This window comes from Epargyreus clarus, unplaced genomic scaffold (assembly GCF_041222505.1).
Source record: "Epargyreus clarus isolate Ecla_fem2 unplaced genomic scaffold, WU_Ecla_fem_2.2 ptg000024l, whole genome shotgun sequence".
Taxonomy (NCBI): domain Eukaryota; kingdom Metazoa; phylum Arthropoda; class Insecta; order Lepidoptera; family Hesperiidae; genus Epargyreus; species Epargyreus clarus.
The window spans coordinates 6,200,832-6,225,542 of NW_027332231.1; the positions used below are offsets into that span (position 1 = coordinate 6,200,832).

Consider the following 24,711-nt stretch of genomic DNA (forward strand, 5'->3'; position numbering starts at 1 on the left):
TAGCTTTTTTGGCATGTAAAATAAGGAACAAATATTTTCAAATTCTCCTTCCTTCCTTTTGTTTGTAGTGTATGTTTAAAAGCATTCAATGAACAAGCAACAAACATTAACATCTACCCAGCATATTTAAAATCATATATCAGATATTTGGTGTCGCCATCATCAGTTTATAAGTTGATACATCCTTTCCAAAATCCAGTCCTGTAAGATTGACTAGCTCCCCTAGTGTCATTTCAGCTAAAGCCTTCCACCCCTCACATTCAGCGGCTTTTTGAGATCTAATTGATGTCATGCAAGCATAAGTCATCGGGACTTATACTCTTGACATAGTGGCCTGCAAAATAATTTTAAATAATGTAAAGCTAACTTCCATGGTTCCAATACATAAACAAAACACTCTGCGATTTCTTGTATAATGAATAATTAGTCAAAAAAAATCTAGGTATTTCAGTTGAAGACAGTGCCCTGCGACGGGCGGACACGCAAAAGGCTTAGTAATTGGGTTCTGTACTTTCCCATTACTTTTTTTGGGCACGGGCTAAAAATTGAGAAACGTTTTTGTGTTTTGTGAAACCGATTCACCCTTATTAAGTCTACCTACCAAGTCAAGTCTACCTTTATCATACCAATTATTATCTACATATATTATATCTAATACGTGTATCTCTGAGTCATTGTGATACAGTGCTTTGCAAAGATTTATTATACTACTTAGTATTATTATACTAAGTAGGATAATAAATCTTTGCAAAGCACTGATTCAACATGACAAAGCACCATAGATATATTTATCTATGGTGCTTTGTCATGTTGAATCATTAAAAATACATTAGTTCTTAATACTGTATAGATATTTGTCACATGTACCTACTTAATCACAATTATGAATTTAAAAGGCTATAGTAATGAAATATATATTATATTTTGGACTATTATAAGTAACCTTAGGATTGGTACTATAATCTATTAAACAATGTGAAAATAGTGCAAATTTAAGATTTTTATACAATTTGATTACGTCTTACACAATTGTACACACAGAATATCACGCCAATACGTGATATTCTGAAACCACGCGAACGAAGTTGCAGGCAAAAATGATTCATCCGTTTAAGAGCTAAGATGCCACAAAGATGTTAGTTATAGTAATATTTTGAAAATTTTATACATAATAATATGTATAGGAAAGTCGTCATCGTCGTCAACCCATTACCGTCCCATGCGGGGCCTTTATTATTATTATTTTTGTTTACGAAGGGGAAACCTTCAAAAGGTACCCGACGACGTTGGAGCGTGGGATTTTTACCGCACTAAAACTCCCTCGGTGGCCGTTCTCGGCGCTTGGTGGAGAAATCCGGGATCTCCGATGGAACACAACCGGAGTCCTCCGAGCGCGATGCCCCAATCGGGCTCTTCCCTGGGAAAGCAGTTTACGCTCCTTCTACACACCTAGTGTTTACAACTGTATCCGGCCACACACACCGTCGTCCTTCCCGGGGTTATTTGCTGGACGGTTTGACCTCTCACTCTTGCCACCCGCAACCCCAGAAGCCCCCTTTTAGTCGCCTCATACGACAGGCAGGGGATACAGTAGCCCTATTCTAGTCCCGAGACTACAGGGACACCCATGCGGGGCCTAGGCTATAGGTAGTTACTGGCCAAGTGCAAATATACTTTACACTTTTGAATATGAGATATATTTTTTTTATAAACTCTCAGGATGTTTTCAATCACCGTCATACACAACAAGTGATCATTAATTTCTAATATGCACACAACAAGCAATGCGGTGCTTAGGATTCGAACTACCGAACGACGAAAGTCGTCCAATGTATAAATGAAGGTGGTAGAACCATTGGTGGTTCGACTGCGGCGGCACCACCGCCATACCTATTTCTGCCTAATAACAGCAGTGTTAGGCGCTGCTGTGTTCCGTTTTAAGGGTGTGGTAAGGGAGACATACTTTACCGAGGCGTTCTAGCTTAGTCCTCAAGGGTAGCGGCGCATCTGTGGCCGACCTCAGGTAGGAATATCTAATCCTATCTGGGGTTGATTACAGATATCCATGGGCGGCAGTAGCCACTTACTATTAGGTCGACTGCATGCTCGCCTGCTCCTCCCATATTATAAAAAAAATATTGATAAACTCTCAATGTGGTGGTTAGGATTCGAACTATCGGACGAGGAAAGTCCTCCAATGTATAAATACATAGGTGCCTACAGAGAATTAACCACGTTACGTAAAATGGTGGTTATTTATAACCAAATCAGGAAATTTACTTAATAAAGTAAATTTCCTGATTGTGTTATAAACTACTGTGTGTATTGCTGTGGTGATGTAATAACATTAGGAACATATTACATTAGTATTAACAGAAATTAAAACACAGGCGTACTTGAAATGAAGTAATACCTATCTATTTAGATTTAGTGACGTCATTTGCTGTTAATTTCAAATAAAGACTCGCTTAACTTTTTAAAATGTTTTCAATTAGATTTCTACCTCAGTTTGGTCACAGAACTCACAGATGCTATACCCCTGAGAATTAAGCTGGAATGGCCCTGAAAAATATGTTTCCATTACTACACCCTTTAAATTTTTGTCTGTCTGTCTAGTTGTTCTGGCTAACGTCCGAATCCGCTGGACAGATTTTAAGGAGATATTTGCTGACAGATAGCTGATGTTATAAAGAGTAACTAAGACTAAATTTATTCTAGAAAAATCATAGATTAGTAAAGATTACTAACAAGAAAATGTACCCAGTTTTCAGAATTGAAATAGTTGCGTAAAAAAGTTTTGCCACGTGTCCGTGCTAAAATGTCCCTAAAATATTTGAAACAATTATTCATTAATTATTCATTATTTATTTATTGGTAAATTTTCTCTAAAAATGTTTTTATTTGTCAAGAATTCAAAAAAGAACTTACTAATAAGCCGTTTGTGGCTTCATTCAATTTTAAGGCGGCGAAGTATCTTTACTAATCTATGAGAAAAATAATAAGGATTTCGAACAAAAAACAAATAAATCCGTGAAATCTCTCGAGTGAGCAAATTTTATCAACTGTAATGATTTGATAATGGCTATAGATAATTATCAGTATAAAAAAGGTATATAAAGGTATCGTAATGACTTAGAGATGTATTTGAGCACTATCTTCTTCTGGAGAGTACTGCAAATTGGTAGTCTATTAATTTTTGGCGGTTATTTTCAAGATTGATTCAGATCGTGATTGTCGGCTTAATAAGTCAAGAATTACATTAAATTTAGAAGTGAAATATGGCTTCAGAGACGAAACCAAAGGTTTGGATCCGATTTCAATCAAAGAGGCAAGATGGAAGTATTGTTAAGCTGCGGATCCAGGACCTGCCCAAACACAGAATGGATGATTTGATGACATTCCTTACGACCTATATTAGGGATGAATCATGCCACAAAGCTGCAGGTTATAACATTTTTTTTAATTTTTTTAACTATTTTTTTAATAACGCCTAATATTTTAACTAAGACATTATTTATTTATAGGAGTGTACAAAAACCAAAAAGCTATAGAAGAGTATAAAACTATTTTAAAACGGACATACGAGTCGAACCCCCCTCAAATAGCTGTCTGCTGTCTTGATACTGAATCTGATGACTTTGCTGAAATACTTGCCGTATCCACGGTACTGTTGATGGCGTCCTCTTTAAAAGATTCTAAAGGCGAGGTAAAGTATAAATATAAAATATTTTTCAGGTCCTACTTAGTTAAGACATAGATAAATACTTTTGTAGAGAAAGGTCTGAGTTTTATGAGTATATCCTTCGAAGGTAGGATATTACAGTTCTGTTTTTTTTTAATAGCATTTGTATTAGAATTTTCATTTCAAAGGTTTGTATGAGAATTTTATCCTTAATAAACTCAATGATTTAGCAAATAATTGTAGATTTTTTGCAAGTAATATTCTATTTTATTAACAGAAGGGAAAAATTCAACACGAAAATAAAGAAATCCAACCATTATCTAATATAATTGTTGTCCTTTCGCCACAATTTCCGAAATCAGTGAAGGAAAAATATGAGAAGTATTACGATGGACGAGAAATTTTGGTTCGTCCTGACTACAGAGGCCTCGGGATTACTAGTCAAATGATGATACAAAGGTAGGTAACTATTTGTCCCTGTAGTTTCGGGACCAGAATAGGGCTACGGTATCCCCTGCCTGTCGTAAGAAGCGACTAAAAGGGGGCTTCCGGGGTTGCGGGCGGCAAGAGTCGAGCTCGAATCGCCCGTTAAGCGACCCCAGGAAGGGCGGCGGTATGTGTGGTCGCATACCGTGGTACGCACCAGACGGTGTAGCGAGCGTCAAGCTCACCTGGGCAGAGCCCGACGGGGCAACGCGCTCAGGACTCTACGCAGCGCCGAGGACGGCCTTCGGGGGGTTTTAGTACGGTAAAAATCCCACATAACCCTGCGTCGCTCCCATGGCACCGGGTACCTTTTGAAGGTTTCCCCCTCGTACACAAAAAAAGGTAACTATTGAAAAATTATTACAGTGATTTTTGAATTTTGTGAATGTGAACAAAACAACAATTCGACACCATAAAGTGTTGTTAAATTTTACCAAGCCACATAAGGAAAAAGATGTAGAGTTGTAGAAAAATAAGATCATCAAAATTTTCTAAATGTAGGTATTACTTAAAACTAATTTTATTACTACAGTGCTCTTGCTATGAAGTCCTTTACAAGCATTTTATCACAGGCGCAAAATTCAAATGATGTCAGGGGTACAAACTAAATCTTGCCAGGGGAGCTTATATCGTAGGTAAAGCTATGATGCTACGGAATATTAACAAATTTAATGGCCGTCAAAAACTAATCCAAAATGGGATTACAGTCCTACCAAGTCGGCTAAAGATGTGTTGCCAACCCAGAAGACCAATTTGGATCTCCTCGTTAAATGTTCTTTATCTTACCACACCTTTTAAACTAGAGCAGTCAGTCAGTCAGCTGGGACGTCATACCCTCCGGGTCTCTTATATGCTAAGGCAATGTTAACATAAGGGCGGTGGGCATGGAATTTAGGGTCTCGAGGCTAAACTAGAGCGACATAGCGCTTAACACTGTTGGTAAAGGAGTACCTACAGAGTCGAACTACGAGTTAACTTGAAAGTAAATAAAATAATTTTGCAGGCGACTTTTATGTCAAGAATATAAAGTCCCCATGACTTGTGCTTGGATGACATCGATGGAATCGCAAAAGGCAGCCGAACGTGACGGGTGGAAGACTCTAGCTGAAATTACATTAGAGGAGCTAGATAATCTTACTGGACTGGATTTTGAAAAGGATGTATCAACTTATAAACTTATGATGGCGACACCAAATATATGATTCCAATTCCTAAAGAATTTTCTGCAATAGGGATAAGAGAACTATAACAAAAAATATATTTGTTTGAGATCAATACAGCAAGCCCTTTCATTTGATATGCAACACGTTTGCTTTCTTATTTTTTATTTCGCTTCCAAAAGTCACCGTCTAATTCAGTGTGTGTTGCACCTTAAATCTTAATATAAAAATATCCTTTATTGTAATAAAACTATATGTGTGTGTTCGTTTCCTCACTCACCAAGCTGTATCTAAGTGTCTAATTAATCTGATAGCTCATTAGCCTCGTCACCTCTTTTCTGCATGCATTAATTACTTCAAAAAATATTTCTAGCGTATACCTTCCCTTCGTATCCGTATTCGTACCTAATGATGAATAAGAATAGTCCTCTATCAATTTGTAAAGCTTATTTAAGGTTTATCGAAAATTAACATTTCTTTGGCAATATGACACCGCTATCCCACTGCGAAAACCCCATATTTTTTCATTGAGTATAAAACCCCTTTTTCTTTCCCTTCTTTTATGTAAGGCTACATAAACAACTGTTTTATTTGAAGTGTGCTTATAAACTATAAATCTTTTAATAAAATTATTCGTTTTAATATAATGTGAATTTTATTTCTGCCGTAAAATACTGTTTTTATATCGCAATGTATTACTTTCAGTGTATTGCCATACTCTTGTTAGCTTTTATTTGGGATGAAAAATTTTCTGTTCATGTAAGTCAAGCAAGGAAGAAATAGTAAGGAAGGAAAAGAATCAGTCAAGTATCTATATTTATTTGAAAGATAATTAATTTAAAATGTTCACTACAAGTTTTATATGTAATGGACTAAATTGCATGAAATTGTTATGCTCCTATGGATCTGTTTTGTCTTACCGTTCCAACAAATATAAAATATTCACAGATAAAAGTCGCTGTGTAAAATTGTATTACCTATCTTATTTTTCAGGCGTCAAGATTTTCAAACCATTTAAAAGAATTTCCACTACCAAAACAAATATTGCCTCACGAATTAAATAATGTCAGTTTGGATGAACCCATTGTGTATCACCCTCAACCTTTTGCATATCCTGGTTATCCTATAATACTGTATCTGTGATTTGTGACGTAAAAACTTAATAATAAAAAAAAAATACATGATGAGATTTCGCGCTTGTAAAAATTGCTTTAACATTATTGGCAGGGGACTTTTTAAGTGAATATTGTTATTATAGAGGTTTTAATTAAAAATATGTGAATCTTAATTCTTACAAAACTAAAATATTTAATAAAAAAAATGCCGAAACTTAAATCCAGAAATATCTGGTTGGTTGGGGGGTTGGGGTTAATGCGGTTAAAAATCCCACATAGCCCAGCGTCACTCCCATGGCATCGGGTACCTTTTGTCAACAAAAAAAAGGCCGTTTGGCAATAGTTCGACAAGATTAATCGGCCGTCTTACGAGGGACCCATGTTAGTTCTCCGGGTTACCAAACCAGTGTTGGTGTGATGACACCAGCAAGCTGATGAGCTTCAGATACAGCCCTTGCTATATAATATGACGTATATAAACATGGCCATTAACATAGGTGCAGTGACTACCTACAGGTGAACCGAACTGAACTTATTTATCTCCTGTGATTGTTATTATGATAAAATGATTTGAGTTATATAAGGGAAAATATTATATGAAGTACGTATATTCTTTTTGGATCGTGAATAACTTAAACAAAAAAAAATTAACAAAAAATACTACCGACTTCTATGTCACTACAAAGTAAAAAAATAATTGAAATAAATGTTGGTTTAGTACATATTTCTGACATACTAACATTTATATTAATACAATATAAAATTGTATAAACGTGATCATGAATGAAGGTAAGGTCTGAGTTTACATTAATTGGAACTGCCCGCTCGCAGCTCGCTTAGTTTTATATTGTACATGAAATATCTTCAAACACAACTCAATTATTTCCATCGGTTGAGGAGTTACATATTTTGACTCTGAGCCACATTATCAGACCCTTAAATAGTCAATGATAAACTGGTTTTGCAATTTAATTAGAACCTACACCAAATATCTTCAAACAAAACTCAATTATACCCATCGGTTGAGGAGTTACATATTTTGTCTCCAGAACCCACTCTGATCCTCATCATATTTAAATGGGACCAACTTGTAGCAATTGTACACACACGAAATTGAAGGCATTAAAATAGGTTCATAAACGGCGAAGTTATGGCTGTTATATTTACATGGATGGAGGAGTTCCCCTCATTTTCTCCAGAACCCATCGATGGATCCTAACCATATTTAAATAGGACCAACTTCCAGCTCGTCTCTATACAACAAAAAAAGAATTATTCAAATCGGTCCCCTAACGGCGGAGTAATTCGTGTACATACATAAAAAAAATAATAATAAAGATACCGGCCGAATTGATAACCACCTCCTTTTTGAAGTCGGTTAAAAATATAAGTACCAATATCAAATTCGTGATTTGTTTTATTAATATTAAGATAACATATTTCATAACGCCTAATTCTATTTCTACGATCGAAAGCTTTGTGTATATTACAATTATTATGTTAGTCATCTTGCAAAACACTGATCTTGAGTAACCGCATTTTTAATGATTCTTGATTGAATACGAGTAGATGGTGTTTTAGTGTTACAAGTTTATTTTCCGATCAGAGAATCGTAACATTAGGCAGCGTTCAAGTTTGTTCGAATAAGAACAGCCGTTGTCTTCAGTCTCTGAAATGAAACAGATTTTAATTGTTCAGCAGGTTTTTTGGATGCACGATGATGAGTGGTCACTATATCCTTATCCTTATACTGTGCTATAGCCCATTATGAAGTTTCTAACTATTCTAACACACATAGGTCAGCGAAAAATCTCTGTAAGAATAATACTTATCATATCAGAATTATTTTGCGGTAAGCTGAGGTCAAATAGTTCCGAATTCGTTCCCATTTGAAATTCGGGTAACAAACAACGGGTAAAAAAATGCCGTACTTATATGGAAATACAAGTTAGTCGATCGAGTACATTCGACTTTAAATAAGCTAGGTTTTATTACGTAAGGATTGCTAATTATCAAACAATAAATACCAGTCTGTAACTCCTGAAAACAAGCTCTTATCTGATCTTTGAGCACAGTGCGAGATTGTTGTGACGTGAGCGCCGTTTGTACCTTGTTCCACAGTTCAGCCTCTCGCGGGATTCCCCGTGCATCCACCTGTTTACATGACTCATCAGTCTTAATCATCTTTATTTATACTGTGGCTTCTTCAATTACTTGAGTAGGTAGTAGGTAGGTAGTAGGTAAGTACCTACTACCTACTCAATCTAAGAGAACTTTGTGTACGTGTTATGCAAATAGTTTTTTTTCTTTTTTCAATTTTAAATGTAATTTGTCTGGTCTTTATAACTCTTGGTACAATAAATACATTTTATATTTTAAAGTATTATTTAAGTGTATCTATATGGTTATTGTTAATTGTTAAGTATGTTTAGCCATAAAGCGGACTATGTCAAGTTTTACATACAAAAACATCTTGATTCATACTGATACCACTTGGGAGCGATTGACAATTGATATATAGGTGTTTAGGACGATATTACCAATTGGTAATGATTCGTGTTTGACACTTTTCCTCCCCGTGTCCGCTCTATCGGTACTGTATAGTTGAATGTTATTTATTGATTGTTATTGTCAGTCTTTGGAAAATAACTACAATGTCCTTACCACTTGTAAATTGGCGAATACACATTGACTGAGACACTGAAAAAAACAACACCATGTTTTTTTACGAGCATTCCTTATACCTAATATTAGGTATTTATTTAAGGCATTTGTAAATAATACGTTACAACTTTATTTTACTTTATTGTAAAAAATAATTAACCTATTTAAAGTTAGTATTTTCTAAACTATTCAAGAGTCAAGAAAACTGTTCTGTGGATTCAGGTAAAACCCGTTTTACCTGAATCCACAGAACTTATTATATAAGAGTGGTCGAATAAGGGGATTAGTGGTGCCCCATGGACTGCAGGAAAGGTACTTAGTATTATCCTTGTTACTTATTTTAAGTTACTAACCTGGTCTTGGTCTGATTTATCAATTAGACTATTACTTCGCTTATTCCTTGTCCAATTCCCGTTATTATTATAGGTGCTTCCATTCGGTATAGTCGCCGATCTTACATACTTAACGCTCATATTAGACCCAACTCTGGGAATATCGTTTTCCGTTCCATTTAAGACGTAGATTTCACTTGAGTTTCGTCTTTCGTGGTCATATATGTTAAGATCATTGTTTTGTTTCGCTTTGTCTATTCGAGGGACTTGGTACCCGTATTGGGAGTTATAGTCATCAGAACGACGTTGGCGATTATTTCCATTGTTCCGTTTCGGGACCTCGCTTTCGTTATAAGAACAAGCACGTAAAGCGGTTGCCACCTCATCTTCTAATAAATGTATGTTACCTTCCCCTGAACTTAAAAGTAGCGTCGGAAAAACGAATAAAAACGTAACAGCGGCCAACATAGCTTGAAGCCAATGGCCAATGGATGTAATCGTAGTCGCATGGGAATATAAATTGGATAGCACAGGAAACGCTGTTATTACGGCTGACGGTTGATTGTCAGGATAATAGGATATTACTTGCAGAGGATGCCTGGTGGCAGGGCCGTGATCTATGATAATTATGTCTAAATTGATGAACATTACATACGTATACGATATTAGGTACTTTCAATAGTACGAGTAATATTGAGTTAATTATAATTATTGTTTGTCGCTGTAGATAATATAAATTAATACACAAATAACAAACAAATTAATGTTCTGTGTAGCAAATAAGCAATATATTGGACTTGAGGTAGAGGTACCTATCTTATGTCGAGATTTTTAGTTTGGGCCACGCTTACTAATTTCAACATAGTCTATGATTTAAAAAAAAAATTACAATTCAAAATAAATGAGGGACTTTTTCTTTGCAGTACCTAAGTAGGTACTTTAAAAATATTTGCGAAGGGAACAATAAGTACCTAATATTGAAGTTGACTGATGATTATATTGATCATCACTGCATTAGTTACGGTATTTCCTATAACTTAAGTACAGAATATGCGATCATTAATGGTTTATAAAACTTTACATAGTTATTACGTATTTCGTTCGTTAACACTTATTGTAGTTGCGATGTGTTGTTATTGAAGTAAATTACCTGACTGCACCTATATTACAATGGACATGATTTCATATAAACTGCACATTTTTACGAGCTAATCTGAGGTTTCGTAGAGGACATAAGGGGTAAATAAGTAGTCTATCTACCTATTACTACGCTTAAAAATAACATTGGGTACCTACATAGATTGAACAAAAACTTACATGTAACATAGTGAGGATGTACGTAGGTAATATATTTTATTGTTTTACTTAATTAAAATTTAGTTATAACTAATACTATTATCAATTAAATTCCTTCATCAATGCTTTAATATTCTTTATCTTAAATGTCAATACTCAATACAAATTGTGAAGGATAAATAAGGACCGTTATCCCTTGCCATAATGACCCCATTTCCCATTGCCCCATCCAGTCCACGCTGGGCTATTATTCCCTCCATATATGCGTACTGCGGACCCATAGTTTCCATACCCACTGCCGGCCAGTGCTGACTTCCCATAACTGAAGAGGCTTGTACCACCAACACTTGCGTACGTATTTCCTATAACTCCGGTGCTCCCTCGGTAACCACCATAGATGCCAGACAAACTAAAAGTGACTGGTATATGCACTTGTTTTAATGTAGAATCAACTGAACGAAGTCTTGGCCAAAACGTCTCTGCGCCTTCCAACGACTCTACTTCCGCTGCGGTAGATGTTGCTGCTGTAGTGTCTTCTGAAAATAATATGAATCAATGAGTATATAGAGTTAGTAAGCCTGATTCGTATACAACATACATTTTATAATTAACAATGTAACATTCATTTCAAGTGAATATAAGAATACACAAGATGAGTTAGTGAAATTTGTTCGTGAAAAAGAATAATCCATTTTATTTTTTTAAAGTAGGAATTAGGATAGTTCTTAAATAAATACGTCTTCTCATTCAGAGAATACACTTTACTCAAGAGTTGAATACATTTATTTACGGTTTGATGTTGATATATATAATGATAGTGATCATAACAATATGTCTTACTTGATTCCGTTGTATCTGATATTTTGGTAGACCTTGAGGCTCGAGTCCATTGTACATTTTCTTCAACATTATCTGAAGGTATCAAGGGTGGACTAGGGTATAAATGTAGGACCGGATCAAGTACTGCAGTACCCACGAAATTTTGCGATATTATGAGCTGGAGCAATAACTGAAATGATATAATAATATTATATATAAATGCACAATGTTAGTTACCGTACTCCTCCGAAACGGCTTTACCGATTTTTACCAAATTTTATATGCATATTTAGTAGGTCTGAGAATCGGCTTCCATCTATTTTTCATACTATACTATTATATACTATTTATTTGTATGGCAACACAACGTTTGCCGGGTCAGCTATTATTTAAATACAGTACATGAAGTGTATGAATGCTTTCAGTAGGTACGCAACTCGAGATTCTTGTTTTATTTTCGGTTATAGATGTTCCTTAATATATGACAACTGTTTGATTTAATGTTAAATAATAAGATTAATTGTGTTTCATTTATATTATATTTTATTAGTCATAGAGTCCCTGAGTTGCGACTACTGGACTCTTCCCTCTAATTTAATTAGTCTCCCTATTCTAATTTGTGCCATGATTTCAAGTACAATATCCAGTTACAAATTGACGGCATTTTATAAGTCAATAAGTCCAACAACAAAAGCGATTTAAAAAATCAAATAAACCAATAAATCATCACAAGCTCGCAATACCAATGCTAAAAAACAAGTTAATGACCGACTCAATAATAGATGTATTAGTTTCCTATTAGCTAACATTTTTATAGTCGTATAAAAGATTAGCCATTTATTGTCTTCATCAGTACCTATAATCGAAGAAGCATCTACCTACATTATAAAACGATCAATCAAAATCCTTGAATAACAAGAAATATGATCGATAATATGTCTAGAATATAAAACACATTCATTTTATAGTAATTATTTAAAACCACAAATCAAATAAAACATACGAGTACCACAGATAATAAAATATTTCAAGTGAAATGAAGAACACACCATATGGATTCTTATTAGTGGTTGAGTTAAATACCGTACTCGGCTTTTTATTCTACAATTAAACATCATGCACGTAATAGTTTCCATGTATTTCAGCTGAAGCTATTGCGTTTAATACGATAGATAAGTACACATTACCTACAGGTATGTAAAACGTTTATTGGTATATTATTTCGTTAAGGTGGTTAAACTGTAACATCGTTGGATTGATCTCTATAAAACTTTGCATATCTAATTTACTTAAACTGACCCTATGACTTACTCCTAACCTAAAATCCACATGATCTAAGTCGCCGGCAGGCTTTAAAGGATTTTTAGTACTAATAATAACAATAAAGGTATATATTCAAAACAATGTATCAACATTTAAATAATAATATGAAATACGTACTGCGATTTTTAACACGCCTTTTATGTCCATGGTCCAGTGCACTATATTCCCGTTTTGAAAGCTTCTATTTTGTGTTTATAGTTCAATACCAAAATAAGAAATGCTTTCTCTTACATTTGGGTCAGCTTTTTATATTTGTTTTGGTTCAAGGTCGGTCCTTCAAAGATTACGTAAGTGAAAGCCCTTATTACTATAGAGTCGTTTGTCTAGTCATAAAATCCTTTACGCACCGAAATTGTATCCATTTACCGTTTCCTTTAAACTTTCTCTTAAAATTACTACTATTGCTGGTTTGTTATGGTTTTATATCGAATTTAACGAGTTTTGGACGTGAAGCTTGTGTAATTTAGGGTTAGGTTAGGTTAGGTTGGCTATTCGAAAAAAAATTGTTTTGGTTTTGTAAATAACTAAGATTTCACAAGCTATAATTTAACTTGCTCTGTTAATTTGGATGTATAAGAAGTGAGTTTGGATGGCAATGCACGATAAGTGACGTCATTCTCAATCGGATATGGCGAACCATTTATTTTTTACACCCTCATCATATGGGAATCAAATGAAAGGTTTTTAAGCTCTATGCGAAAAATAAAATTACGGTACTAAAATCTCCTTTTTTGCAATCTATTTAAAATAAATTTATTATTTATAAAGCAGTTACAATTCATTGCATTTCAATAAATACTAAATAGTCTAGCTTAGACGTCGACGCACGGTGATGCACATATTAAATATTTACTTAATTATGTCTAAATACACAAAAATATTATTGAGAAGTTCTAGTAAGATGAGTCAGTCCAATGTTAATAATTAGGAAAAGTAAAGACATCAGCGTACTCGGTCATTCTTTAAGTTATGTTTTGTAATGACGCAGATTACTACTGATAGGTACCCATTTGTGGTTTATGTCTTCATCCTACTTAACAAATATGGTGCAATTCATATTTATTTTGATTATTTTAGTTAGCGCAGAAGGTTTTAATGTATATTTCTTTTTCCATATCATTTCTTCCTTCAAACTATTGTCATTAAAATTATCATCGGATTTTTCCGCTTTTTCTTTTAATGTTCCTCTAATCCCACTAAATCCTACTTTTATTTATGCCTATCACCTATACCATCTAATGGTAAGTTACTACTGTCGCCCATGGACAACTGTAATCAACTTCACATAAAATTAGATTTCTATCTTACATTGGCTACAGATGCGTTGTTGACCCCTGAGGTCTAGGTTGAACACAGCCTTTGAAATGTATGCCTCCCTTACCACACCCTTCAAACCGTAACACATCAACGCTTAACATTATTGTTATCGATGAAATAGGTATGGTGGTAGTGCTTCCAAATTCGAACCATGACTCCATGACCACCTGCAAATATTTTGTTTCTCTTTTCTTATGTTTTATCAAAGTTGTGTTTTTTCACTATTAACATTTATACAATATCCAAGAACGTTTAAAGGTCAAGTAAAATAAATTAAAAGTAATAAATTAAATCACCTATAGATTAAAATAAGATTATCCCAGATTGTCGTTAAAATTGATAGAGATGCTTTTGAAAAACCGCTAGCATAACGTTGTAGTATTTTATCAAAAACGAGTTATATGTACTTTAAAAACAACGGTTTATTTATACCTAGAATCATTAATTATGATTATGTTGTCATCTTAAAAGAGTCAAACTCGTTCTATGAATATTCTGAATCAAGTAAAATAAACAAATAAAATGTGCTTATTAGAATGAAATTATTATTACTTGCTTTAACGGTGAAACATCGTGAAACGTGCATATTTGAGAGAATAAAAAAATCTCAATGGTGTGTGAAGTTTATCAATACGCACTTGGCCAGTTCTGTGAACTATGGTCTAATCCCTCTCATTCTGAGAGGAGGTTCGTGTCCAGCAGTGGGATAGTAATGGGTTGATGACGAAATTTTTTTGTGGCTGCTTGCTGCTGTATGGTTAGGTATATGTATTATATAGGCATATGTGTTTTAGGTAATATGTAAGAATCTGATAGGTCCTCTATCAGGCCGTTCTTGAATGTCGTCAAACTATTATTGTCTAGCTTGGGGATACGGGTCTCTTCTCAGAATAAGAGGGATTAAAAACAGTGCTTATGAACCTTGGTAGACTTCATAAACCTTTGAGAAGTATTCTTAGTGTTCTACAACAGCGTTGACGTTTACACATGAAGCTTTTCTTTACCGTTAAAGTAAGAGAGACGTTAATTAGAAGTAGGTTAGGACGGAAACCTTGGACCCTGAGATTGAGAGCCCAAGAACCACTATTCTATCACCGCATGTTATTGAATAAATACCTGATTACTTTTTAATTTCCCGAATCTTACTTTACTCCAGCGGCTTAATAGATTAACTTATAAAAGCAAATAGGACTATAAAAATAACTCAAGACGTGAAGACAAGAAATTCTTCAAAATATTGATTTTACAACGGATTTCCCTCGAACGTCATTAGTCACCTACATCTTTGTTTTACGACAAGAAATAACATATATGTAAATGACTTTGTGGTTTGTTTAATTATCGAAGATGTGTATGGTATTGAACGATGAACAACGGCTTTTAAACATACTATTATTAAACCTCTTTGTCAATGATTTCGTGAATTCTATTCTCCACTTTATAGTTTATTTTTTTACTTGATGATTTCAGTTCAGCTCTTTGCGTGGTAAATATCTGAAAATTTAACAGATCCAGACTCAGAGATCTATAAATATATATCTTTAACTACAGTATTACAAAACGGGTTTGTTTCTGTTCATTGAGGTACATTTTGGAAATGGCAGAACGTATTTTGCTACAAGTTTTATAATATAACATATTGAATGTCAAAGATGATACGTCCTTAAGAAAATAAAACGAAGATGATTATTAAAGTCTCCTTTTTAATTTTCTTTATGTATGGATAAATAAAGAAAAGGCATGAACTGTGCTGATTTTACACACTTTTTTGCAACTTTATAAATACTTGATTTTAATATTGTGGTCAGGGACTTCCCGAATTGAAATTATTATGATTTGCGTTGTTTTTATTCTTATCGCGAAACTTGTTCATAATCTAAAGCATGTTTAAGTTAGCAATCAAGAATTAGCATAACACGTTGGAAATGAAAATGATATGGTAACGATTTTCCTTTACCAAGTTTTTCTGAGGTGACGCTGGCCTTAAAAATAACATCGTTAGGTGGTCACTGCAAAAAATATTTATTACTAGCTTTTGCCCGCGACTTCGTTCGCGTGGACTTCAGGTTCGTCCCGTCTTCTAGTAATAAGTAAGAAATACGGTAACTAAGCACTGCAGAGCCCTAATCATAGGCCTATAGGTAGCTACTGCAGTATGCTCCTATAAACTACATTTAACGATCTTTTTCCTTCAGCATAAACATGCAGATTCTTCGCTTTGGAAACACGTGAGCAAGCCACATAGAGCTGACCGTGAGAAAAACATGGCGTGCCCAAATGTAGGCCTGCTACCTTCAAGGTTTGACCCTGCGATTTGTTGATCGTCATTGAAAATGCGACTTTTAATGGGAACTGCAGGCGTTTAAAATTGAATGGCAAGTTGTTGGGTATGATTGGGATGCGCGGTATAAGAACATTGTCTCCCTTGGCTTCTCCAGTTAAAATTGTAGCCTTCACTATATGCCTTCCTAATTCGGTAACTCGCAACCGAGTACCGTTGCATAATCTTGGCGCATCCAGGTTACGCATTAACAAAACGGGTACACCTACCTTTAATTCCAACTTGTGTGATGGCACCCCGGACAACTCTAAAGAGTTTAGGAACTCTACGGGATAACTTGTAGTGTCATCGGATGACATAACTGTGTCAATGGAATTATACACTGATGTTTCGCTGTTTATTTCGGCCAAGATTTTTTTATTTATTTTCGCAACAGTCTCATTTTTTGGTGCCAATATGGTTCTTTCACACAACCAATTTTCGTCAAGAATATTTTGTTGCAGATTCGGAAAAACTTGTTCAATAAGTTCGTTTTCTGTCTCCACAGCATGACAAAATTGCTGTGTAAAAAGAACCATACCTTCTTGGTCGGTGTTTAGGTGGCCTTCACCAATTTCTAGCAGTTTTTGAGCATATGCTCCTGATTCGACATCGCTGAATAACTGGACTCGCATGTTAGTGGTAAGATAAAGCTTTTCAACTTTAGACCACAGATATGAGGCTTTTAGACATGCGTTAATTTCATCTGCTGCAGTGCCTCTCTCGATAACAGGTAAAGTCTGTCTAAAATCCCCTGCCAATAACACTACCACACCACCCATCAACTTTCGATTGCTGTGAATATCTTGTAGACAGCGATCAAGCGCCTCAATGGCGCGTTTGTGTGACATAGTGCACTCGTCCCACACGATCAGCATACATTGTTGCAAGAGGGCGCCACGGGCACTGCTCTTACTGATGTTGCACGTTGGGGTTTCTTCGCTCACCAGATTAAGAGGTAATTTAAAAACCGAATGTGCCGTTCGTCCACCGCTCAGCAATGTTGCAGCGATCCCAGAGGAAGCCACCGCTAATGCAACTTTACGGTCCTTACGAATTTTTGCTAGAAGCAAATTAAGCAAAAATGTTTTACCTGTACCGCCCGGGGCGTCAAGAAAGAAAAGGCCGCCTTTGTCAAGCTCAACTCGTTGTAATATTTTGTTATAAATGTTTTTTTGTTCGGGTAGCAGGCGTGGTTCAGTTTCGCTGACCTGAGCGTCTAATAAAGCAATATCGTAGCTTAGCTCTTTGATCAAATCGGTCGACAACTCTCCTCGACGCTCTGGTGTAGGCATACCGAAGTCAGACAATTTCTTACCGGAAATCGTTATTATTTTGTCCTCTATATGTCTCAGTGCTTCATTGAAACATAGATCATTGTTGACTTGATCCATCCTTTCAAATCTATGCAAGATATCCTCCGATAATGCAGATTTATACTTATCCCATAGTTGAAGAGGATTGGATAAACCGCAAGTGCATATCAATATTGCAAATAGTTCTCTTATTTGCGAAGGAGAGCGACACAGCACTGCCTCTTCCATTGTGGCATCCCAGTGGTTGTCATCTTCCAACAACCCCAACTTCTCACACGCTTGTCGAAAAGTTTCAAGTTCTTGGCCGTCAACTGTTTTTAGATCCAAAAAGCTAGTGGGGCCCTGTACTACATTCAGCAGCATTCGCAAACAGTAACATTCGAAGTTACTAACATGCACTGTGTAAATGCGCCCAAGAGCATCTCCTGCCTTCACACCTGGCCAGCCGTCGACAGGTGTGCCTTGTAAACGACGTTTCCATTCTTTCGACGACACGTTCCATGTATAGTAGCGGGGTACGTCAACATAAAGTAATGTTTTTGCAAATGCGTCATTTTGGCAAAGCAGGAAAAATGCAGTTAGTGTCGTCTTAGGTGGTGCGGCCATTCTCTCTCTAAAATTGTTTTCAGTGAAGTAAATCCGCTGACCATTAGGCAGATGAACCGCAAGGTGAGTGACTGTTGGGTGTCTTTCATGCAGAGGCAGACCCAAGATCCGCCACGCTGCTTCGTTACTACTAACATATCTACCGGCTCGATACGTTTGCACCTCATCTCTCGGGTCAATATTAACATTCCCTTGCTGTCGAATGTTAAAAATAGCCTGGTCGCTGCCTTTGTTTATATATTTACAAATATATTTTATCGCCTGTACCGTATTGCAGAACTCTACATTTATGTGACAGTTATAAATTTTAGACAGAAGAGGAGAATATGGGACAATCCAGCTATTGTCAACCAATACTTCCTGTGTTCCACCTCGGGTTTTTAGAGTTATCGTACGGCCGCCATCTCCTGGTGTTCTACGCCTGTACAAAGGATAGCCTTTGTCGTTAGTTTGAGTATCTTTTAAAAGCGCCCTTGGATACTTTTTGGTGCATTTTCCTTCTTTCATGCATGGTGATGACGGATTTAGTGCACCACAGGGACCGTGAATCATATTTTTGGTTACAGTATCGTAGAGTTTTCGATCACTTTCTGGATTTGGTATCTCCGCACTTATGACTTCATCAATTTGGTTGGGGCGTAATTTTTCCGTCAACCACAGCAGTAAGTGCACGTGAGGCAGACCTCTTTTTTGCCACTCGATCGAGTACATGAAACACTTCATATCTCCAAATATTTTACCTTTTGTAAGTAGAGCAACCAATTTTTGTACTTTTATTTTAAATAACCTGGCTGTTAAGTCATGTCTGTCTGTTGCATTTTGTCCTGGAATGAGCTCTTTAGTAATTTCTGACCAAGCGGGATTACATGTCATTGTAATAAACAGGTCAGGCCTCCCGTAGTTACGCACGTATGTGAACGCATCCTGCGTGTACTCATGAAGATATCTCGGGCTATTTACAAATGACGATGGGAGTATTACCAATTGACCCAAATTGTTTGGATCTAAATCCGCATCATTCCTGACCGCGTCTTGTAAATGTATATAGTTTTCTGCTCGCAGTTTTGTTTGGTTTAAAGCAATAAACCTTAAGCGCTCACTCTCCACTTTGACATACATGTCCACCAAAAACTGAAGAAAGAGAAGCCTACATCGAAGCAATAAATTAAAATTGTTGCGACGTACCATCATATGATACGCATAAAAGTCTTTGCACGACACTTTTTTGTTCGGTATAGGCTGTTTTGTAACTGGGTTTGTCTGAGGAATATCAAAACTGTACCCCTCTTGTCCTTTCCAAAAAATTATCGGGTACTCGAGAGCATCATAAAATCTATGAGTGTCCGGAACTCTAGTAAGCCGGCCATCGTGCGCCTGAATAACAATGTCCCGAGACGCAGTTTGTTCAGTACTAACTACTACGGCAGCTATTTCGTTTGTGGTCGGGGCATTGAATCGTCTTCCGTGTTCACCACGTGGTACACGATCTGGGTGTATCACGACCTTGTAATTATCGCTAGTCACTCTATCTTTAGCCATTTTAAATTCATGCACTAAAACGTTGTGATCATGTAGAACTTTTTGTATTTTTTGAACTGTGTTTCTTTCCACACCTGGTACGTACTCAGAACGCCTATCAACTTGTGCTTCCTCATCACCCATGAAATAAACTTGCAAAAATTTTGGTTGCGTATTAGCAGCAGGAAGCAAAGAGCCAATTGTGTGGTATATTTGCCCTTGGATTGTAAAAGTCGGGCAAAATCCTGGCATCGACACAATGTTATCAGCTCCAAAAGATGTCATATGGAAGCATGTATTGTATTTTCTTATGTTTTTTAAAAAACGGCGAGACTCATCTGTTTCATTTGAAAAAAGTTCTTTAACCCTATACTTGGCAGAGAATTTTATCCTAAAAAAATTATACTTTTGCTACTTCCCTGCGTTAATTGGGTTATAAGGATATTAGGAAAAATAAAATTAAAAATCTCTGAATTTCAGTTTTCAGAATATAGTATGTGTCTTTAAGTGCACACTGCCAGGTTCACGAGAAAAAAAATATGTGTCTTTAAATGCACACCGCCAAGTACTCACTAAACTAAGAAATAATTAAAAAATATAAAAAATATCATACATTTTGAAAATACTAAAGATAAAAGTCTCGGAAGTTATGACATGTCAACAAGTTTTGAGATATTTTAGTTGAGTTGAGAGATTAGAAGACCTCCTCCCAAAAAAACACAGTTCCCACATAAAGCGACTCGAAACTTTTTGAGTGGCAATAATTTTTGTTTACCGCTGTTCCCATGACGAAACAGCAACCAGGAATTACAAACGAAGATGTCCAGGATCTGTGAGGACAATACTAACAATGGCCTATCACATTTGTACGCTATAAAGCGACTTGTCTGTTTAGACCTGCATCCATGTTTCCGTTAGAATGTTGTATTAAATTTGAGCGTATGATTGGACTTTATTCCACTTGTTTGAAGGATGTGGTAAGAAGATATACTTTTCTGAGGCATTCCAGCTTAGTCTTCAGGGCTAGTGGCGCATCTATAGCCGACCTCAAGTGGGAATTTGGTCTTATCTGGGATTGATATTGCAGATGTTCTGGAATCATCATTATTGGAGATGTTTACATTTTTGACAGAAGACGCTATTGATTGGACAGGACTTGAGTTCAGGGACGTCTTTATGAGACCTAGACATCTGGAATTCATCTTTCTAGGGATTTGCTGGATTCTACATCCGATTTAATTACGCAATTTAGACACCAAAGCTAGAATTTTTCGGCCTCCAGTCATCTGAAAAAAATATTGCAAGCTAAGGACTGGGAATTGAGTGGAAACGGGGAAATATTAATTTCAGTCATGAATTATAAAAAAAAAAACTCTGTCTGAACTTTGTTCACCCAACCCCCTACCTTGTGTGCAGAACCTAAGTATATAGTAGCAAAGTTGGCAGTGTGCATTTAAAGACACAATATTGACAAACAGTAATATTGTATGTCGTTGGCAGTGTGCATTTTAATGCACACATAACAAAAGTCATGAATTACTATATATTCAAAACATTATATCTCAAAAAAATATCACCAAAACATTGCATAAAGCTTGTAGAAAGTAAGATTATATAAATTTCGTACATATAACTTAATTTCATTCAGATAAAATAAGATTCTTAGAGAGCGTTGCGCAGGCGCTGAATGACGGCTCGCTATTTTGTTTACCATTTACAATGTGTGAACGAGACAGATATTGATTTCATTTTCTGACATAAAGAAACGTTTGATAATTCGCTTTCAGTTATTATTAGTAAGATTCGATGTCGCATTATCCGAAAAAAAAAATCTGATTCTAATGTGCATTTAAGTGCACAATGTCAAGTATAGGGTTAAGAGGTTCAACAGGCTCGTCTATTGAAGGAAGAACTACTTTTCCTCCCGAACAACACATGCCTGCAGCTTCCTCTTTCCATTTAAGAGCACCGCAAAATCTGCATTCTTTATTCATCGCTTCTATTTTTATAAGCTTGTGGCTTTCGTAATCAAGAGTTTCATCGTACTCAAATGCAGCTTTATCGAATACTCCCCACGCGTTTCTTGTAAATATTCGCTGTTGTGCCCTTTCAGCAACAGCGCGTCTGCGAGCTTCAGCAGCTTCAACAGTTTCAGTAGCTCTTTGGGACCCTATGTAATTCGCTTGCTGAAGACGCCGAGCTTGAGACTGTTCGGGTGTCTCAGACGCCCGTTGAGATGCCAGATATTCAGCGTTCTGTTGACGTCGAGCTTGAGACTGTTCGGGTGTCTCCGCAGCCCGTTGAGATGCTAGATACTCAGCATGCTGTCGACGTCGATCCTGGGACTGTTCGGGTGTCTCAGAAGCCCGTTGAGATGCCAGATATTCAGCGTTCTGTTGACGTCGAGCTTGAGACTGTTCGGGTGTCTCTGCAGCCCGTTGAGATGCTAGATACTCAGCATGCTGTCGACGTCTATCTTGGGACTGCTCTGGTGTCTCAGCAGCTCTTTGAGCTGCCTCACGCTCTGCTTGTTTAAGCCTTCGCAGTTCGGCTTGTGGAAACGTCTCGTTAAGTCTAGCTACTTTCATAGTTCGAGCTTTATTAGAGCTTTGGGAAAGATTAGACTTACGCTTTCGCGGCATAATTCTTAAGTACGTGTTGTTTCTATACTTCCAAAAAATACAGTACGGTAGTTATTGTTATGATTGTACTTTAATGCAATCCTTGCCTATTTAATTAACCTATCTATATAGTAATTCAATTATCAATGAAGTAATTCGTTATAATTAACCTATTTATATAATTTGTTATAATTAACGGTAAATAACCTATCTATATAGTAATTGAATTATCAATGAAGTAATTTGTTAAAATTAACCTATTTATATAATTTGTTATAATTAACTGTAAGTAACCTATCTATATAGTAATTGAATTATCAATGAAGTAATTCGTAAAATCATCAAATAAAACTTAGCGCAGTTTTTTACAATAAATTCTTTATCAAGATTACAAAAAAAAACTTATTCTTTAAAATTAACTCTAAAAAGTATTTTAGGTGGAATTTTCTGAAAAAAAAGCTGGTAGTTTTTAAATTTTTATTTCGCTGTAGATTTATTTGTTTCTTTTCTTTATTTTAAATTACTTGTCAGTATGTCAACGCTTGAAATTGATAAATTGCCTAAATTTTGCTTACTTTTTACCAAAGAACCTTAGTAGAACAAAAATTCGCAAAACGGACACAACCGTCAACGACGTCTGCCCTCACGCGTCTGCCCGCGTTCGGGTCGCGCATTCAGCGATGAGCCACTTCTTCCCCACCGCACCTACCCCGCTCCCCCCACGCCCCGTTCGCCTGGCGTCGCTGCCGGTATTTATCACCGAAACTGTATTTATCGCCGAAATTGCTATGACTCTGCATTTTAAATCTGTGATATCTTCGAAAATATTTATTTAATTTACATGCTGTAAAAAGCCATATTGATCTTTATTAAATGCACAATGTATTTAAGATACTTAATTGGATAAGGATTAATACTGTATTGCTTAAAATCGCTTCGTAAATAAGCCATTATTTCTCGTACAAATTAAAGGATAAAAAATGGTTATTATGGGTTATTCCTAAGAGATAAACATATACCATCACGGACTTTTTTGTAGACCTTTTTAAGTTGTACAATACTGTAGTAAATTGTTTTGATCTATCTTGTAGGATTCAGTCAGCGTTTGCAATGTAAGCGCAAAAAATGTGTTTTTTTTACGACCTCACATTAAAAACCTAAAAAATTGTAGCCTATGTGTTATTCTGACGTATAAGCTATATTGTGGTAAAGTTTCATTCAAATTCATTCAGTAGTTTTTACGTGAAAGAGTAACAAACATCCATACATCCATACTTACAAACTTTCGCCTTTATAATAGTAGTAGGATGGTTTAATTGCGACTTACTAAATCATACTATTTTTATCCCATCCATGGGTTTAAAAACTTAAAAGATTTATTTTGGTATAAAAAGAATTGTATCTCGCTTTCTTTTTCTAAACTAGAAACTAGGTTCTTAGGTAAACTCGAAACTTAGGTTTTATATTTACAAGCGGTTGAAGGTGATAGAAACCATCGTGGTTTGAGTCCAGAGGTACTAGCCTACTTCTGCTTTATAAGCAATGTTCAGCACTGCTACAATGGTTTGAAGGGTGAGACATATGGCGAGGTGAGACATTGAGAAATATGATGTTCAAACTTAGTCTATTTTCAAAACGAAGTCTAATAATTTCGAAAATAAATGTGTATAAAATCTTACTTAAATATTTTTTTTATTCAGATTGACTTAAAACACACACGAAACTTATTTTTTTTATATTTATCTAGTTTTCAACGGTTTAACATCGTTACGTTTAACAATAGGTTATATTTTTATAGAACCAGTACTCCTTAACCGCAATTACTTCCTTATGTATAACTATATCGCCTGTTATTCATATCGTCCAGTATCTACGTGTGTTAAAGTACTTAAGCTTGTAGCCACAGGCCATAGGCCAGTATATTTTGAGTTACCGTCCTTGGTATTTACTGGTTTTTGACTCTAAGGCATCCAACCTTGAACAGTTTTGTAAGTTCAAAACGAGATGGCGCGGAAAAAAACAAAGTATAAATTGTATAGATGGAAAGGCAAGAAATTTTGAGGAAGACTATAAATGCAAGACTTTCAAGGTGAAAAACTAAAATATACGGCTTTTCAAATTAATTCAAAATCTTAC

General features: G+C 35.8%; 3 protein-coding genes across 3 annotated transcripts; 1 reads left to right on the top strand and 2 right to left on the bottom strand.

Annotated features, from left to right (window-relative positions):
• The first annotated feature begins 2,871 nt into the window (after positions 1-2,871).
• LOC140752490 (uncharacterized) lies at positions 2,872-5,717 on the top strand. Its single transcript, XM_073086823.1, has 4 exons — positions 2,872-3,444; positions 3,525-3,706; positions 3,960-4,141; positions 5,172-5,717. The coding sequence occupies exons 1-4, from the start codon at positions 3,279-3,281 to the stop codon at positions 5,368-5,370; spliced, it is 729 nt and encodes a 242-aa protein (XP_072942924.1). The 5' UTR covers positions 2,872-3,278; the 3' UTR covers positions 5,371-5,717.
• A 2,119-nt stretch (positions 5,718-7,836) lies between these two features.
• On the bottom strand, positions 7,837-9,907 carry LOC140752491 (uncharacterized). Its single transcript, XM_073086824.1, has 4 exons — positions 9,461-9,907; positions 9,108-9,143; positions 8,471-8,597; positions 7,837-8,112 (listed from the first exon to the last, which is right to left on the bottom strand). The coding sequence occupies exons 1-4, from the start codon at positions 9,905-9,907 to the stop codon at positions 8,027-8,029; spliced, it is 696 nt and encodes a 231-aa protein (XP_072942925.1). The 3' UTR covers positions 7,837-8,026.
• Positions 9,908-16,339: 6,432 nt separating this feature from the next.
• LOC140752542 (ATP-dependent DNA helicase pif1-like) lies at positions 16,340-18,436 on the bottom strand. The gene has a single exon (XM_073086880.1). The coding sequence runs from the start codon at positions 18,434-18,436 to the stop codon at positions 16,340-16,342; it is 2,097 nt and encodes a 698-aa protein (XP_072942981.1).
• Positions 18,437-24,711: the final 6,275 nt, after the last annotated feature.

Bases quoted from the DNA above. Each gene is read 5' to 3' on its own strand.
- LOC140752490 (XM_073086823.1), top strand. From the start codon at position 3,279: ATGGCTTCAGAGACGAAACCAAAGGTTTGGATCCGATTTCAATCAAAG. The intron at 3,445-3,524 runs GTTATAACATTT...ATTTATTTATAG, and splicing joins ATCATGCCACAAAGCTGCAG to GAGTGTACAAAAACCAAAAA. The intron at 3,707-3,959 runs GTAAAGTATAAA...TTTTATTAACAG, and splicing joins TAAAAGATTCTAAAGGCGAG to AAGGGAAAAATTCAACACGA.
- LOC140752491 (XM_073086824.1), bottom strand. From the start codon at position 9,907: ATGTTGGCCGCTGTTACGTTTTTATTCGTTTTTCCGACGCTACTTTTA. The intron at 9,144-9,460 runs GTTAGTAACTTA...TGTTTTTTTCAG, and splicing joins ATAAATCAGACCAAGACCAG to TGTCTCAGTCAATGTGTATT. The intron at 8,113-8,470 runs GTATTTATTGTT...GTTTCATTTCAG, and splicing joins TTTTCAGGAGTTACAGACTG to AGACTGAAGACAACGGCTGT.
- LOC140752542 (XM_073086880.1), bottom strand. From the start codon at position 18,436: ATGGCCGCACCACCTAAGACGACACTAACTGCATTTTTCCTGCTTTGC.